We start from the raw sequence: 15,195 nt of genomic DNA on the forward strand, positions 1-15,195 counted from the left end.
GCCTTCCTTTTGTTCTGATTATTCTGATACTCGTTATGGTAGCAGTCATGCTGCATACAGATCAGCACAGTGACTATCATGACAACTGACTCTGCCAGCCCCGGGGCACTTAGATATATTTCCAAATGCATGTACGTATATTTACACTATACAAATCTGTCATGTGTAACTTCCTTTCTGGGACCGACAGAAGAAAGCTGTCCTTTCACTCTACTGTACTATCACTTAGAGTAAACTAACCAGAGTGGTAAGATTTTTAGTTTCTTTCTGTACTTAAAGTGTGTGAGAGGTTTAAGATAACAGGACATCAGTGATTAGCGTTTTCTCCAAATGAGATCTCCAAAGGATCAGATTTCAGAAGGTTCTCTAAAGTATGTCAGAAATTAGCAGTTCCAGAGGGAAACAGAGATTAAGTTTCTTCAGTCCTCCGTTTCTAGTCTCTGTGTAAGCTGGATTATCTCTCTGTGCTGTCTTTAAGCTGTGGATCAATTCTAATTCATGAGTCTGCTTTTCCTAAAGGAGCCACATGCCGGTCCACTCCATTTCTTATCGCACTGCTGATCTGGCTGGCTTGGGCTGCTCTTCTCTCTTGACCTATTCCAGCACTTTTTTTTTTCCCTCCAGATTCTGCTCTGACAAACACAGTGAATCTTGGTATTTGACCCCAGCCCAATCTGGTGACTGATTCTGTTCTGCCCTTTGGTTTTCCCAGAAGGAGAACTTGTAGACTGTCAGGGGAAGCATGATGATACCCTGGGGCCAGACTATGACAGCAGCTTGTGCTCTAGCCCTTGGGCTGGGTGCCTGAGGGGCCCTTCTCTAGATAAACAGCTAATTGGTGATAGACAGTTATTGCAGTTTTCTGTCGCTTTGTCTTTATTGTGTTGATAGGATACTTTAGGTGCTCACAATGTTGATAACTAAACAGTGTGGTTGTCAGAGAGATTATGAATGAATGTTTGAGAACAGGAACAATGGCTTCTACTTACCTTGTAGTCCTTCCTCATAACCCCCTGAGCACACACTAGTCCTCAATAACACATCTGAGTAATAATTACTGAGGAGCTAGATCACAGTTCTTTTAGTTTGACTGTTCTTTATGCAGAGAGAGAAGGGACAGAGAAAGAATGAGAGAATTTTGCTAAAAATGAAAAAAATACATATACTAATACTTATCTGGGAAGTTTTCAAAATGACTTATCACTTATCAGTACTATCTTCCACTGCTGAGATTCTGTTAAGATTACTGTGCTTTGGAGGTATGCCTGTTTTTACTCTGTAAATGAAAAAAGATGTAAAATAGTATTTTTCCCATGAATGATTAGGATTACCATCAATATCATGCAAACTTCAAGGGCAATCCTTTACTAAATTTTTCCCCAAAAAATGAGATTTATCTCACATTTAAATGAATCTATCTCACTGACAGCATAGAGCGAGTAGTGCTTGGTTGGGAGTGGGAAAGGTGATTCACTAGTTACAGTTCTCCAAGTGAAAGACCAGAGACCCAGTCTCTCACCAATGACACAAGAAAGGAAAAAAGCTAGCAAAAACCAGTCTGTATTTCCCCGTGTGACTCCAAGTGACCTGGTGTGGGTTCATGCTTTGTTAGAGACTTGCCTCCAAAGGGATGAATGTGACCCACCCCGGTCATTTCTGTTGAGAATGTCAGGTTCCAGCAGTGTAGTCCTGTAACTATAAGTGCATGGTTACTTTAATAAACACTAAAGAACTTTCTTTAAATGATGCTACTGCTGCTGTTTTTAAACCTGTTCTCCATTTGAAAGCTTGCTAAATAGATTCTACCTTGCTATTGTTTTGAGACAGGGTCTCCCTGTGTCTCCCAGATGGCCTCAAACCTGAAATCCTCCTGTGTTAGCTTCTGAGTAGTTGGTGTTACAGGTAGTGCCACCATGCCTAGCTTCTACCTGGTTTTTGAAACGTTACTTTGAGAAAGTGCAGGAAGAGGAGTTGTTCCAATGCTCTCTAAGTCCGTCAGTAACCCCCCAGTAAATCAGGTGCTGTTCTGCGTGTCACCGTCAGTGGTGGTGACAGTAGTCACTGTGGTCATTAAATATTTGTTCTAATTATTCTTGGTGAGTCACAGATGAAAGTGTGCTTTCCTTTTTTATATTTTCTTTTTTGCATGGTGGGCCAACACGCAGAAATCGTTTGTCTTGGGTTTGTAGAAGATGTGTTTCCTGTATCCCCTCAGTATACCTCACTATATGACGTTTTTATAGAGGTATGATGTGACTTTTTTGATTGGAAATTGCCTAGGAGTTTATGTAACTAAGTGCTTAATTTTAAAAAGAGAGAAAGCTTTGAGGAAGCGTTTTTCAGGAACATGTCTCAGCAACATGTAGCCAGTTGGCAACATGGCTCAGTGGTATAGAATTTGCCTATCATGTATGAAATGCTCAGTTTCTAAGTCCATGATTTGGGTGGGGCTTAGAATCAATTTTCTTTGTAGTGTCTAGATAGAATATTTCTACTGCATCCTGCCAAGGCATATTCAGTGATGAAGTAGACATGGAAAATGTACAGTCAAGCCATAGGAAGGTAAGAGAAGAATCATGCTGAGGCATTTGAGTCTTCTTTCCCACCAAGTATAATTTTGAGTTTCTTCAGCTCTGCTCTTCTCTTTCCTCTTTACCTGAAATACCCACTCCCACTCCCCATTTTGGACCCTCTGTGCCCACATACAAGGCAGGACCTCCAGCTAATCTTTCCTGTGCTTCCCGTTCCCATCAGACTCAGACTTTTGATAGGTTCATTATTCAGGCTACTCACTTAAGTTATTCCCAATCAAAAATTTTTTTCAAGTCAGGGAATTTCCTAATTGGTAGAACTTGTATAATGAAGAAATGGAAAAAAAAATACAACAAAGAAAATACTTCTGCCAGCATGTCTATAATGCCAGCATTTGAAAGACTGAAATGGGTGATCTTGAGTTTAAGGCCAGCCTCTCCCAATATAAGGAGCCCCTGCCTTAAAAGAAAACAAGCCCTGTACTTAGGTTACATACACAGGCAACTCTGTAATAGATTTTTCTCTTCTTTCTTTCTTTCTTTTTTTTTTTTTCTTAGTTTTGGTTTTGGTGTTTGGTTTTTGAGACAGGGTTTCTCTGTTCTCTGTGTAGCCCTGACTGTCCTGGAACTCACTCTGTAGACTAGTCTAGCCTCACAGAGATCTGCCTGCCCCTGTCTCCCAAGTGCTGGTATTAAAGGTGTGTATCACCATCACCCAGAAATTCTTTTATTTTTAAAATAATGAAGTTATTTTATGAATATGGATGTTTTGCTTGCGTGTATGTCTTGTGCACCACATTGCACGCAGTGCTCTCAGCAGCCAGAAGAGGGAGTAGCATCTTCTGGGACTAGAGTTACAAGTGGTTGTGAGCCACCAAATGAGTGTTGGAAACCAAACTCTGGTCCTCTGGAAGAGCATCAAGTGCTCATAGATTCTAAGTCATCTCTTCAGCTCTAGGTCATTCTTTATTAGAGTAACTGTGGTTGTTCTTAAATATAAATTTTTGAGAATCATGTGTCAACTATTATAATTTAGGTAGTTTTTATTCTGCATAATAGTTCAAAAAATAAGTAAACAAGCTGTCATAATAATCACTGGGAAAAATTCACTATTGTCTTATGAACTTTAATATTTTGTCAAAACATTATGTATTACTATCAGCATAAATGTATATGGACATGAAAATGGTAAAACTAATATTTAGTACTCTAATATTTATACAGCACAATTTAGAAGACTTGAAACTTTGAGACATTAAAGTATTATTTCTTTGTTGAAAACACAAATCTTACAGAGGTTTTGAGTCATGCTTGCCTTCTCTTCATTTATGTGAATGTGCTGGTTAGTTTTTTGTTAACTTGACACAAACCAGGATCATCTGGAAAGGGGAAAACTCCATTGAGAAAATGCGTCTATGAGATTTGCCTTTTGGCCATCTCTGGGGCATTTTCTTGGTTAATGATTGTTGTGGGAGGACCCAGCCCACTGTTGGTAGTACTACCCCTGGGTAGTTGATCTTACATTATGTAAGTAAGCAAGCTAAACAGGCCAGGGTGGATGATCCCTTAAGCGGTGTTCCTCTATTGTCTCTGCTTCAGTTCCTGCCCTGACTTCCTTCAGTGATGGACTGTGATATCAAATGTTTCAAAATGCACTAAATAAATATTGGTATACGAAATATTAGTTTAACCATTTTTGTGTCCATATGCGTTTATGCTGATAAGATGTAATATTTTGACAAAAAAATAAATAAGTAAAACCCGTAGGGACAATTGTGAATTTTCCCCAATGATGACCAAGACAACTTGCCCACTCATTTTTTGAATTATTGTGCATTATAAGCCAAATCTTGCCGTGTTGCTTTTGGCCATGTTGTTTACTGCAGCAATGGAAAGAATACTAGAACAGTGAGCTAACCTCTCTTTGATACATCGATAAGTTATCACACTCCTATGTCTGCATAAACTCCCACCCTTTTATTCTCTCTGCTCTCATGTAGTGACATCTACATGCTCTAATGTGAAAGGTTTTTTTCCTCCCCACTTGTCATTTCTTTTAGGTATCTTCATCCTCCTCAGTAACTATCCTCATCTCTGTGATAAGTTTTCTTCTGTTAAGCTTTCCTGGCATATCTGGAGTCTTGTGACATTCTAACAGTCAGCTATTTTTTTCTCACCCTTATTTTCACTGGATTCTTATTTTACTTCTTGTATTAATTCTGCTCAGTGCTATGCTGTGCCTTCATTTTTGTTTTTCTGCTTCTCTGAAATGTCATGAGAGGTATTTCACTGGGCGGTAAGGAGGCAGCATAACTAGTTTGCTATCCCTGTTCTCACTGCGTAGCAGGTGCACACTGCCTGGTCACCATGGCCCCTGAAAGGGGTGGCCTGTTTGGTTACTAATTGTGATATCCATCTATTATTTGTATCTTTTTGGGGGACTGGAAAGCTAGAAGTGGAAGGCTTTATGTTATGAAGTTACAATATAATATGATAACTGAAATTTGAGCCATATTGTTAGGAGACTAGTGTTATTTAACTGAAATAGGCTAATATGTGTATATTGGAATCATGTTAAGCAAGGATATCAGTACTGAAAACTTTTTTAAAATATTTGTTTATTTATTTTATTGGTTGGTTGGTTGGTTGGTTGGTTGGTTGATTGGTTTCTCAAGACAGGATTTCTCTGTGAAACAGTCCTGGCTGTCCTGGAACTCACTCTGTGGACCAGGCTGGCCTCAAACTCACAGAGATCTGCCCGCCTCTGCCTTCCAAGTTCTGGGATTAAAGACTTGTACCATCACCACCACTACCACCACCAACAACAACAACCGGCCAAAACTATTTTTAATACCTCATTTTATTTAGGATACATTTCTAGCAGTAGGGAAACAATGATTTGTGTAAGTTTTTTGGTGTCATCTTCCTATGGCTCATCGTGGTGGTTTCAATAGGTATGGCCCCATAGACTCGTATGTTTGACCTATAGAGAGAGAGTGGCACTGTTAGGAGGTGTGGCCTTTTGTCGAAGGAAGTATGTCACTGTGGAAACAGGCTTTGAGGTCTGTTATGGTCAAGCTATACCCAGTAAGGAACACAGTTGTTTCTGCTGTAGAACTCTCAGCTCCTTCTCCAGCACAGTGTCTGCTTGTACACCACCATGAAGACAATGAACTAAATCTCTGAAACTGTAAGCCAGCCCACAATTAAATGTTTTCCTTTGTAAGATTTGCCATTTCAAAAGTTTTAAAAGTAAAAATGTTATATATTTATCTTATTTATATGGATAAAATAGCACTTAGCAACACAGAAATCTTAAAATAGTAGGGAAATCCATCAACAATTTACATGCTACTTAAGAACAGGGTTCAATGTTAACATAATGATCTCTAGTGATAAACATCCATGATACACTGCCAGGAATACAATACATGCCAGAATGATAAAGGAAATATTAAAATTGGAAAAACAACAGCAAAAGAAAAAAAAAGATTAAAGATTACAATAGACACATGGTCACAACCAAAAAAGAGAGAACTGACTGGCCACAGAGGCATATCCAATGCTTCATAGCCTTCCTTCTATCCCAGGATAGTGTGATATCTTTTTTCTCTTCTTCTTTTCTTTTACCATATTTACTTGTTATTTTGTATGAGTGTATATGTATGGCTTGATGCTTGTGTCCCACATGCTGCATGATTTAGACCAACTTGCTGGAATCATCTCTCCTTTCACCGTGTGAGTTTCTAAGATTGAACTCAGGTCATCATCAGGCATTACAGCAATCAACTTTACCTGCTGAATCCTCCCGCCAGTCCAGGAAATACTTCTAACCAAATGAAGTATTTGAAAATGAAGGTACAAAGGAGAAGCTCTTAACACACCACGTCTTTAAAGTCTCTGCCTCACAAATTGCCTTAAGGAAGCATACTAGGGAACAGATCATCAGCAGTCATGTAACCTGAAGACACCTTTTTCTAACATTGCCACATCTTACTTTCTGCTTTGCCTTTGTGGTTTGGCCTCGGTGCTTCAGCATAAACCCAGTGGATGGTTCAACTCCAAAGACAAGGATTCCTTGTTAAGCCAAGACTCTGGATCATGGGAACTTAGGGTTCTTCTTATGCTTGTTATTAACTAGATGGCGAGACAATAGTTCTACCAGAGTTAAAAAAGACACTTCGGATCTCTACAAAGAAATGTGACAGCATGATAGAGCCATCTGCAGAAGACCGAGCATGCTGTAGTCCGTTATAAAGAACTTTTTAGAGGGAGGACCACTGGCAGGACAACCTGCATGCTCTTCTCGAGGTGTTTGCAGTGAGTTGGCACAGACTCTGGGCCCTCTATCATTTGGCCCGTTTGCCAGAGTCACATGGATTTTAAAAGAAGCACCTTGAAATAGACTTTGATACCTAACTTAATACTTAGTAGCACTGAACTCAGATAGGCCAGAGCACAAAATCCAGTCCGGACTCAGAGTGCTTTCGCTTTGTTTCCACTAACTCAGTTAGTAGGTAAGAAAAAAACAGGAAGTCAAGATTCTGCTCCTGCAAGCAAGATGATGCCTGGTGTGTACTTAGCCTGATGACTGATTCTCCGTATATCTGCAGAAGGCAAATGGTTTTTCACAAATGCCACGCTCAGGGATGGCTCAGCAGGTAAAGACATCTGCTGCCAAGCCTTACAACCTGAGTCTCAGGTACCTGAACTCACATGGAAGGAGAGAACTGACTCTGCAGTTTGTCCTATGACTCCCACATTCATGTTGTGGTGGGACCACATGTGTGTACATGCACACATGCTGATGCACACACACAAAATAAGAATATGGTAAAAAAAAAAAAAAAAAAAAAAAACTTTGAGAAAGAATGCCTTTCTGAAGTTGGTAGTCTTGCCCGTCCCCTATGCTTATTGTATTTAGTCCTTTAATTGGGGTTGTGAATGAGAAAGGCAAAAGTTTCTCAACTAGCTCATTACATAGATAATGAAACTTAGTTAGTTCTTCAGATACTAGGCTCTAATAATTGTTCTTGCCTTGTTTGTTTTCTTCTGGCCTCTTTGAAACACATTTCGTTCCTTCTTTATGAAAAGCTATGGAGGAAAAGTGGTCTTATGAACTCTGTTGTTAGAGATGTCCTTACTTTGGTTGTCATGGTTGCTGTGAGATAGTGTCTTCTATATAGAACACAGAAGATACACCCCAAAATCTCAACAATATGGATGCCTAAACAAGACTTTAAAAATGGACACCACCAATTGAAATGCCAACATGGAAGGAGGAGTACTCACAAGACTTGATCTCTAGAAGAATAAAAACTAGGAGCAGTTGAAGGAAGGCTGCTGGGAGAGGAAGAATCGGTCCTTCCAGGCACAAGCCCCTGTAGGTCTCAGTAAATAATTTTAAAAAGAAAAACAAGTATTCAAAACAGTCAAATTAATAAGTCTTTCATTTCTCTGTATTCTAGTAGGGACAGACACATACTTTTGCCTTTGAATCCTTTCCTCTCATCCAGAACCTATACTTCAGTTAACATTGGCAGGCTCAAAATCCTGTAAGCGTCTCTAGATTCTGGCAAAAATGCATTTCCAGTCTCAGTTCCCAGACTGTTCACAGTGTTTCTCTAGCATAATGAAGCCTTTGGCCATCACTGCTACTTTGAAAATCAAAGCTTTCTGGTCTCTAATGGAATGTTTATAAAAATGCACCATTTTGAAATTTGCTAAGGAAAAGGAAGTAGTGTTAAATGATACTTAGAAATCCCTCTGGCTTGCCTTAGCATTGCTTCATTTAATGGTGTGTACTCTGGAAATATCTGGAATTAGTAGGAATAAGAGAGTATTAAAAGCGAAAGATAAATAAGCCCCTGTGTGCATTATCTTATTTTGTGGAAGTACGCCATTATATGTGTTAGCTTAGTTGTTATTTCTGTGTGAGAACTTACGTTTTGCCAAATTTAATAAAAGTGTCACTAAAACTTCCCTGACCCCCGTGTCATAAATCCATCTATTCAGTCTTACTCAGGTGAAAAGGAAAGCTCTCTGGACCCGGCTGTAAGAATGCTGAGTCTATAATTAAAAGGCTGTGCTGTATAAAGTCTGCAACAGAAAGCTACATGCCATTCCATTGCTTTCCATATTGTAAATAAAAAAAAGAAGTCACATGTATGAAATATATTTAGTGTAGTAATCTGGTAGCTATCATAATATTCACACATGAAAGGATAGAGGGTTTAGCTTATTCACCCTATAGTGTTGGCTCTGCCTTAACAAGCTAATGTAGCTTAAAATAGGAGGCTGATACTTACATCAGATGTTTAACCCCGACTCCTGTTTATCATGGACTCTCTTAAGCATCTAGCAGTGGATGGAGACTGAGAGGCCCCCTATCCCAGGCCCATCAGCTGTGATAGAGGAGCCAGAAGACAAATCAGTTCTGTCAGTTCACCCATTAGCATGGTTAGACAAATTCCCATCACTCAGTATTTTATGCTTGTGAAGTGTTAAAATGAAACTTTGGGGTTCTGAAATCATTGACCTTGTAGAAAACAGCCTAACTTTTTCAGTGAGTTGTACTTTGCCTGTCCTTTGGGCAGGGGTGGAGGAGTGCTTCTTGTGAGTCCTTTTTTAAAACTTCATTTTTGTTCTTTGTGTCTTTCAAATTATGCATCCCGATTCCACCCATCTCCCATCCCCTCACATTGGCCCCCTGCCCCTGCAACCCTCCCAAAAATAAAACAAAATTTAAGAGGGGAAAAAAGGGGGAGAAAGTGTGTGTGGGGAAAAATCTCATCGTGGAAGCTGCAGTGTGACACAGTGAGTCACATGGTAAACTCCTTTATCAATGCATCTTTACATGCAGGTGTTCATGGCAAAGAATCATTGGTCTAGTTCGAGGCCCCAGGTCTCTGCTACACCATCACTGCTGGGCCCTCACCAGGACTCTCCCTGGATATCAACACATAACCCTGGTTCTGGGCCAGGGTAGTTGCAGGGTTGGTCAGACCACCAGCTCTCCCCTGTCCTCACCACCAGGGTGAGCTCTCCTGCATTGCCCTGGTTAGTTCACCCCTTGCAGCAATGAGCATGGGGCGGGGCCAGTTCTCCTACTTTCACGTGCTTGTCCTTAATATATGTTCAGATGCTGATGTCTGTTAGTTTCCACGGCACTTCAGCTTTTCTCTCCAAAATACAATACAAAAAATATGACTAGGAATATCACTGACTTCATATCAGAACCTTTATACTTCGCCAGGCGGAACTCTGTGAGTTCGAGGCCAGCCTGGTCTGCAGAGTGAGATCCAGAACTGGCACCAAAACTACACAGAGAAACCCCGTCTCAAAAAAAAACAAAAAACAAAAAACAAAAAGAAAGAAAAAAAAAAGAATTACATAGAGGGGCTGGGGAGATGGCTCAGTGAGTAAGAGCTCTCACCGCATAAGCACAGGGATCTGAGTATAGATTCCTGGCACACATAAAAAGCTATGCCTGGGCGCATATACTACTACTGTTGGAAGCAGGGACAGGAGGACCACTGGAGCTTGTTGACCAGTCTAGCCAGAATACAGCATGCTCTAGATTCAGTGAGAGACCCTGTCTCAGCCAATAAGGCCAAAAGGGAAAGAGGACACCCCATGTCCTTTAGCCTCTGCACTTTCACACACACACACACACACACACACACACACACACACACACACACGGAAGCATTCCTTATTTGTCACTAGTTCCCAGTGACATCCGTAGTGTCTGATGTGTTATCTAGTAGCATTATTTGATTTTTAAATCATCTGGTCTTTTTTATGTGAAGATATCTGTGTTATAAAGTCTATAGTTAAAAATGAATCTCTGTGAGTAAATGTAAGGCTGTCATTTTTGCTCTTTGCATTAAATAAACATGCTACACAGTTTTTCCATTTAAAAACATGCAGGTTGAGTATGCCAGAATAGTTTCAATCAGGAACTCACAAACGTGTTTGCAGAATGCACTCCAAAGTCTTTGGCCACCTTTCTAAAGTTCTCTTGCAGATATCTACAGCTCTGCCATGGACTATATTTAGAAGCTAAAGTGTTTTTTAGCAAAGAAAAGCTTCTGTCATTGCTTAACTAAATGCTCATAGTCGCAAACTTTGTCTTAAGATGAAGAGGTTTGCTCCTTTAGTTTTTGTTTTTATTATGTCTCTTGCTTTTGTCTTGCATTTTGGAAGTTGAAGGCAATGTGCTCTGGGAGTTGAGTTAATTGCAGTGAGCAGATCAATATTCAGCATTCGCATCTTTTAAAGCCCTTTCTATCCTGAGATGTGATGATTCTATATTTACCTTTGCTCTTGCTGTTTTCTGTCAGTAGCAAGAGAGCAGAGATCATGTCAGTGCTCTGCTGGAGAAATGGGCCCGGAGTTTAGGAGGTGACAGGCATTGAGTGGCTGTCTAGGACATGTGGTTGACTGCAAGGTACAGTTGCTCTTGGCTCCTTGTGCTCTTTCATATGTTTTAAAGCAGATACATTCCCTTAGTTGTAATCATTTTTGTAACTAGGAAGAAAGAAGACAAAGATGGCAGTTTTTAGAAGATACCTTCTCAGATACCTTCCTGCAAACAGACGGCTCCCAAATTCTTAGAGCTGGTTAGATGGGAGTTATCAGGAAGATGGCTAAAGCTCTGAAGAAGTGTGAGGAAGTGAAGGGTTTTGTTTTTTTGTTTTTTTGGTTTTTTTTTTTTTTTGTCTCCTCTGCAGGCGGTTTCCTGTAAGAGTTCTCCCCCATTATCAGATAGAATTAACTTAGGCATTTAGTGTGGAATTTGTGCTGGAATAGTCTGTGCTTCTAGCCCCAGATGTACCCCAACCTGTACTAGCTGCTAAAATCATTTTCTCAACTGAACCCAGTACCCACTCTTGATGGAATAATGGAAAATAGATAGTACTGGGTAAAGAGTGAATTTTTGATATTCTTTCTAGTAATTCTCAAATATTCCCTTTCAGAAAGTATAAAAATGTTTTTATGCGTAGTATATTGGAACCACAAGCACTGACTTCGTATTTCAAAGTTGGAAAAAATGAGATTGATGTCCTACACAGTTGTAAAATGCTGAAAATAAGGAGAGCTGAAATGAATTAAAGCCTAGTGTTGAGAAAGGCCAAGAAAAAGCTTCATATCAACAGTGACTGTAATTGAAAGGGTCCAAATAAGTATTTAAAACCTCCTCTCCTGAGACGTCTAGGATTTCTGAATTTCAAATTGACATTTTATGTTTGACAAGGTGACATTGTATAAGAAATGTATTGTAAAACACTGCTGTACGATAGGAAAATGATTGAATGTAAATATTTCAAGATGTGGACCACTGTTCAAATGTTATCATAAATCTTTGCCATTGTTTTAGGGGATAACTCTTCATGCATATGTGAGCTGGATTGATAGCTAGCTCTTGGAAAGGAAATCATCAGTGGATTTCTGCCTTTGTCTCAAATATTAGTCTGACTTTACCACTAAAATGTCTTATTAGATTTTTTTCTGTTATGTGCTTAATATTGTGCATTATGTAAGTGCAGTCACTTTCTGAAGGCACTACACTAGCATTGCTTTTGTCCTATTCAGTTAAGTGTTTCGAAATGTCACTGTTACATGATTGGAACTGTCACTATTATGTGGGCTGGGGCAGTTTGTGTTTAAATTTTGCAAAGAAAACAACCCAAGCTGTATCATTAACCACCCTTCTATTCTTTTCAGGTTTGGAAGGTTTACCATTGCTGCTCTTCAGTCCAAAGTAGAACAATATGAACGTGAAACCAATCGCCTCAAGAAAGCTCTAGAACGAAGTGATAAATACATAGAAGAGCTAGAGTCTCAAGTAGCCCAACTGAAACATTCAGATGAGGCAAAGGGAGAGATGGATGCCCTTTGCCAGAGGGCACCCTCTGCAGATGGCAAGGGGCCCAAAGGCAACGACGAGGTTGTGGCATCAAAGAATCAGGGTGACAGTGCCAGGAAGCAGGCTGGCTCAGCCACCTCCGTTTCGGCTTCTCACCTAACAACACCTAGCAGCAGACTCGCTGACACCAGTTCTGTCAGACAGGAAAGCACCAGCAAGACTGAACCAAACTGTCCCAAGAACAAAGACAGGTACTCCAAGCCCACAGAGATGCTGCTGGCTATGAGGGAGGCACCAATGGATACTTATTTGGAAGGAGAGTGGGGCAGTAAGCCAAGTGACTGTGCACCCTACAAAGAGGAAGAGCTTTATGATCTCCCAGCTCCTTGCACTCCTTTGTCCCTTAGCTGCCTTCAGCTAAACACTCCAGAAAACAGAGAGAACTCTGTAATCAAAGCCGGGAGTTCCAAAAAGCATGCAAACCATCTGAGAAAACTGGTATTTGATGATTTTTGTGACTCTCCAAATGCCTGTAATAACAATTCTTCAGAGGATGATGTAAGTAGAAGCGAAAATGAAAAGAAATCAGATCGTTTTGCTTCCCCCAAGTCAGGATTTTGGGATTGTTGCTCCACAAGCTATGCCCAAAGCTTGGAGTTTGACAGTTCAGAGGGGAATATAATAGCAAATTCTGTTGGGGAAATACCTTCAAAATTGAGTGAGAGGTCAGGCTCATGCTTGTCTAAGAGACTAAATTGTATTCGCTCTCTTGAAATGAACCGGACAAGAACATCCAGTGAAGCATCCATGGATGCTGCTTATCTTGACAAAATCTCTGAGCTGGATTCCATGATGTCGGAGTCTGACAACAGCAAGAGTCCTTGTAGTAACGGGTTTAAGTCAGTGGAGCTGGAGGGGTCCTCTAAGTCACCTCGGGGCAGTGAGCTTCTGGAGGAACCTGACAAGCTGGAAGAAGGCCCCAAACTGAATCTTTCCAAAAACGCTCTCACTCCTGATCAGTTAGAAAATGGAAGCGAGTGGAAACCTACTTCTTTTTTTCTCCTCTCTCCGTCTGACCAAGAGATGAGTGAAGAGTTTTCTCTCCACCCTACTTCTAATGCAGGCGCCAGTGAGATCAAACCCCAGAGCTGTTTGTTTCAGACCGAGTTCTCCCAGGGTGTTCTGTTAAGTGGTTCCCATGGACTGTTTGAAGAGCAGAGGTTCGGGTCCTCTTTGTTTAAGATGTCCTCAGAGCTGCAGAGCCTTCACAACCATCTGCAGTCTCCATGGTCTACGTCCTTTGTGCCTGACAAGAGGAGTAAGAGTGTGAATCAGTCCACAAAAAGGAAGATACAGAGCAGCCTTTCCAGCGCCAGCCCGTCCAAAGCAACGAAAAGCTGACTCACCAGAGAGATGTCCTGGTGGCTTTGTCCTGAAAGGGGTGTGGATGCTTTGAAGATTACTGTAGTCACTTCATGAAGGTTCTATACAATCCTGAACTGATAACCTTCAGTGAAGTGTCGAGTCAGAGAGGGGGCTTTACCTGTTTCCAGGGCACTTCATCTTGAAGAAACTTTGGTTTCTTTCATTGGTGATCTTTCTTACCAGAAACGTTAGGGGGAAGGGTTTCATTTGTCTCTGTATTATTTGTTGTTTTGTTTTAAATGAATGTTTATATATCTATCTGTATTAGCTAAATGTTGTTATCTCATATCTTATTTAACTGTTAAGTATGGTGGCCTGTTAACTGTCCTCAGAACTTGTGTTTCTTAGAACTTTCGGTATTGTCTGCACCATTCTTTAAAGCTATTTCTAGAGTGGAAATGATTTTGTATGTCCTTTTTTATTTATGTTTAGTGTTGGCCTAATTATTATGCAAGGCCATGCTGGAGAAATGGTACTCAGACCATAGAGTATTCACTAACTTTTTCTTAGGTTTTACATAGTTACTTATAGCTTGTTTCATTGTGTCCTGTCCCTTTGTGTGTGTGTGTGTGTGTGTGTAAAGTTAGAAACTGTTATGTATTGACAGGCATGGATCAGTTGGGTTGGGAGGAACTTGAACATCCTAGCTTCATTTTCCAGATGTGTAGGTAGAAAAAGCAATCTGTTAGGTTTTTGATCCATTGTGTCACAGGGAGTCTTTATGTGATAAAGTTCTTGTTTGCATGTTACTGTTCATTGGGAACTGTACGCATGGGAGCCTTTTTGCTTGCTCCATTCTCCATCCAGAGGAAAAAGAAGTTCCTATTGGCTAATAGAATATCGATTATGTAGGACAATTTTTTTTTTATTTTTTTTTTTTTGTGAAAAGTAACAAGTGGGAATGGGAATATGTAAGAGCTAAGCACAACTTTTAGTTTAGGCTTTTAAAAGTACATTATTTTAAACATGTTTGGTATGCCCATATAGGCTGTAAAAATGTGTATGCTAATAACTTATCTAATGTGCACTGAACATTTTACATGTATTGTCTTACCTTAACACTGCATGTTTTTTTATGTGAAGTGAATAAAGGATGCCATATGCACTACATGTCTTTGATGTCATCTCAGATAATGTATTAGCCTCGGATACTATTTTCAATTCATTTTAAAATACAGCTGTCAACCCAACTGTGGACCTAAGGTAGTGTATGCCTGTTTGTGTTTGTAGTGCAGAGGCTGGAGCCAGGCCAGTCCTCTACTTCTCAGCTGCAGCCTTACCTGCACCTGTTTTGGAAAGGTCTATGAGAAAAAAAAAAAAAAAAAAGAAAGAAAGAAAAAGAAAAATCAGAGTTTTATAATGTTCCTA

General features: G+C 40.1%; 1 protein-coding gene and 1 long non-coding RNA gene across 3 annotated transcripts in view; one reads left to right on the forward strand and one right to left on the reverse strand.

Annotated features, from left to right (window-relative positions):
- Window positions 1-14,932, forward strand: part of Obi1 (ORC ubiquitin ligase 1) — a 51,274-nt gene extending 36,342 nt beyond the window's left edge. The window contains exon 6 of the mRNA XM_059273232.1: window positions 12,261-14,932. Within this exon, the coding sequence (XP_059129215.1) occupies window positions 12,261-13,803 (1,543 nt within the window). The 3' untranslated portion in view covers window positions 13,804-14,932. The remainder of the gene's footprint in view (window positions 1-12,260) is intronic.
- On the reverse strand, window positions 8,692-14,146 carry LOC131919161 (uncharacterized). 2 transcript variants are annotated; one of them, XR_009381179.1, is made up of 4 exons: window positions 13,809-14,146; window positions 12,276-13,708; window positions 10,852-11,063; window positions 8,692-8,935 (listed from the first exon to the last, which is right to left on the reverse strand). It is a non-coding gene; the product is annotated as an uncharacterized LOC131919161 (long non-coding RNA). The 2 variants fall into 2 exon arrangements; XR_009381178.1 differs by lacking the exon at window positions 8,692-8,935 and having other exon boundaries at window positions 10,329-11,063.
- Window positions 14,933-15,195: the final 263 nt, after the last annotated feature.

This window comes from Peromyscus eremicus, chromosome 9 (genome assembly GCF_949786415.1).
Source record: "Peromyscus eremicus chromosome 9, PerEre_H2_v1, whole genome shotgun sequence".
In the NCBI taxonomy this organism is placed as follows: Eukaryota; Metazoa; Chordata; class Mammalia; order Rodentia; family Cricetidae; genus Peromyscus; species Peromyscus eremicus.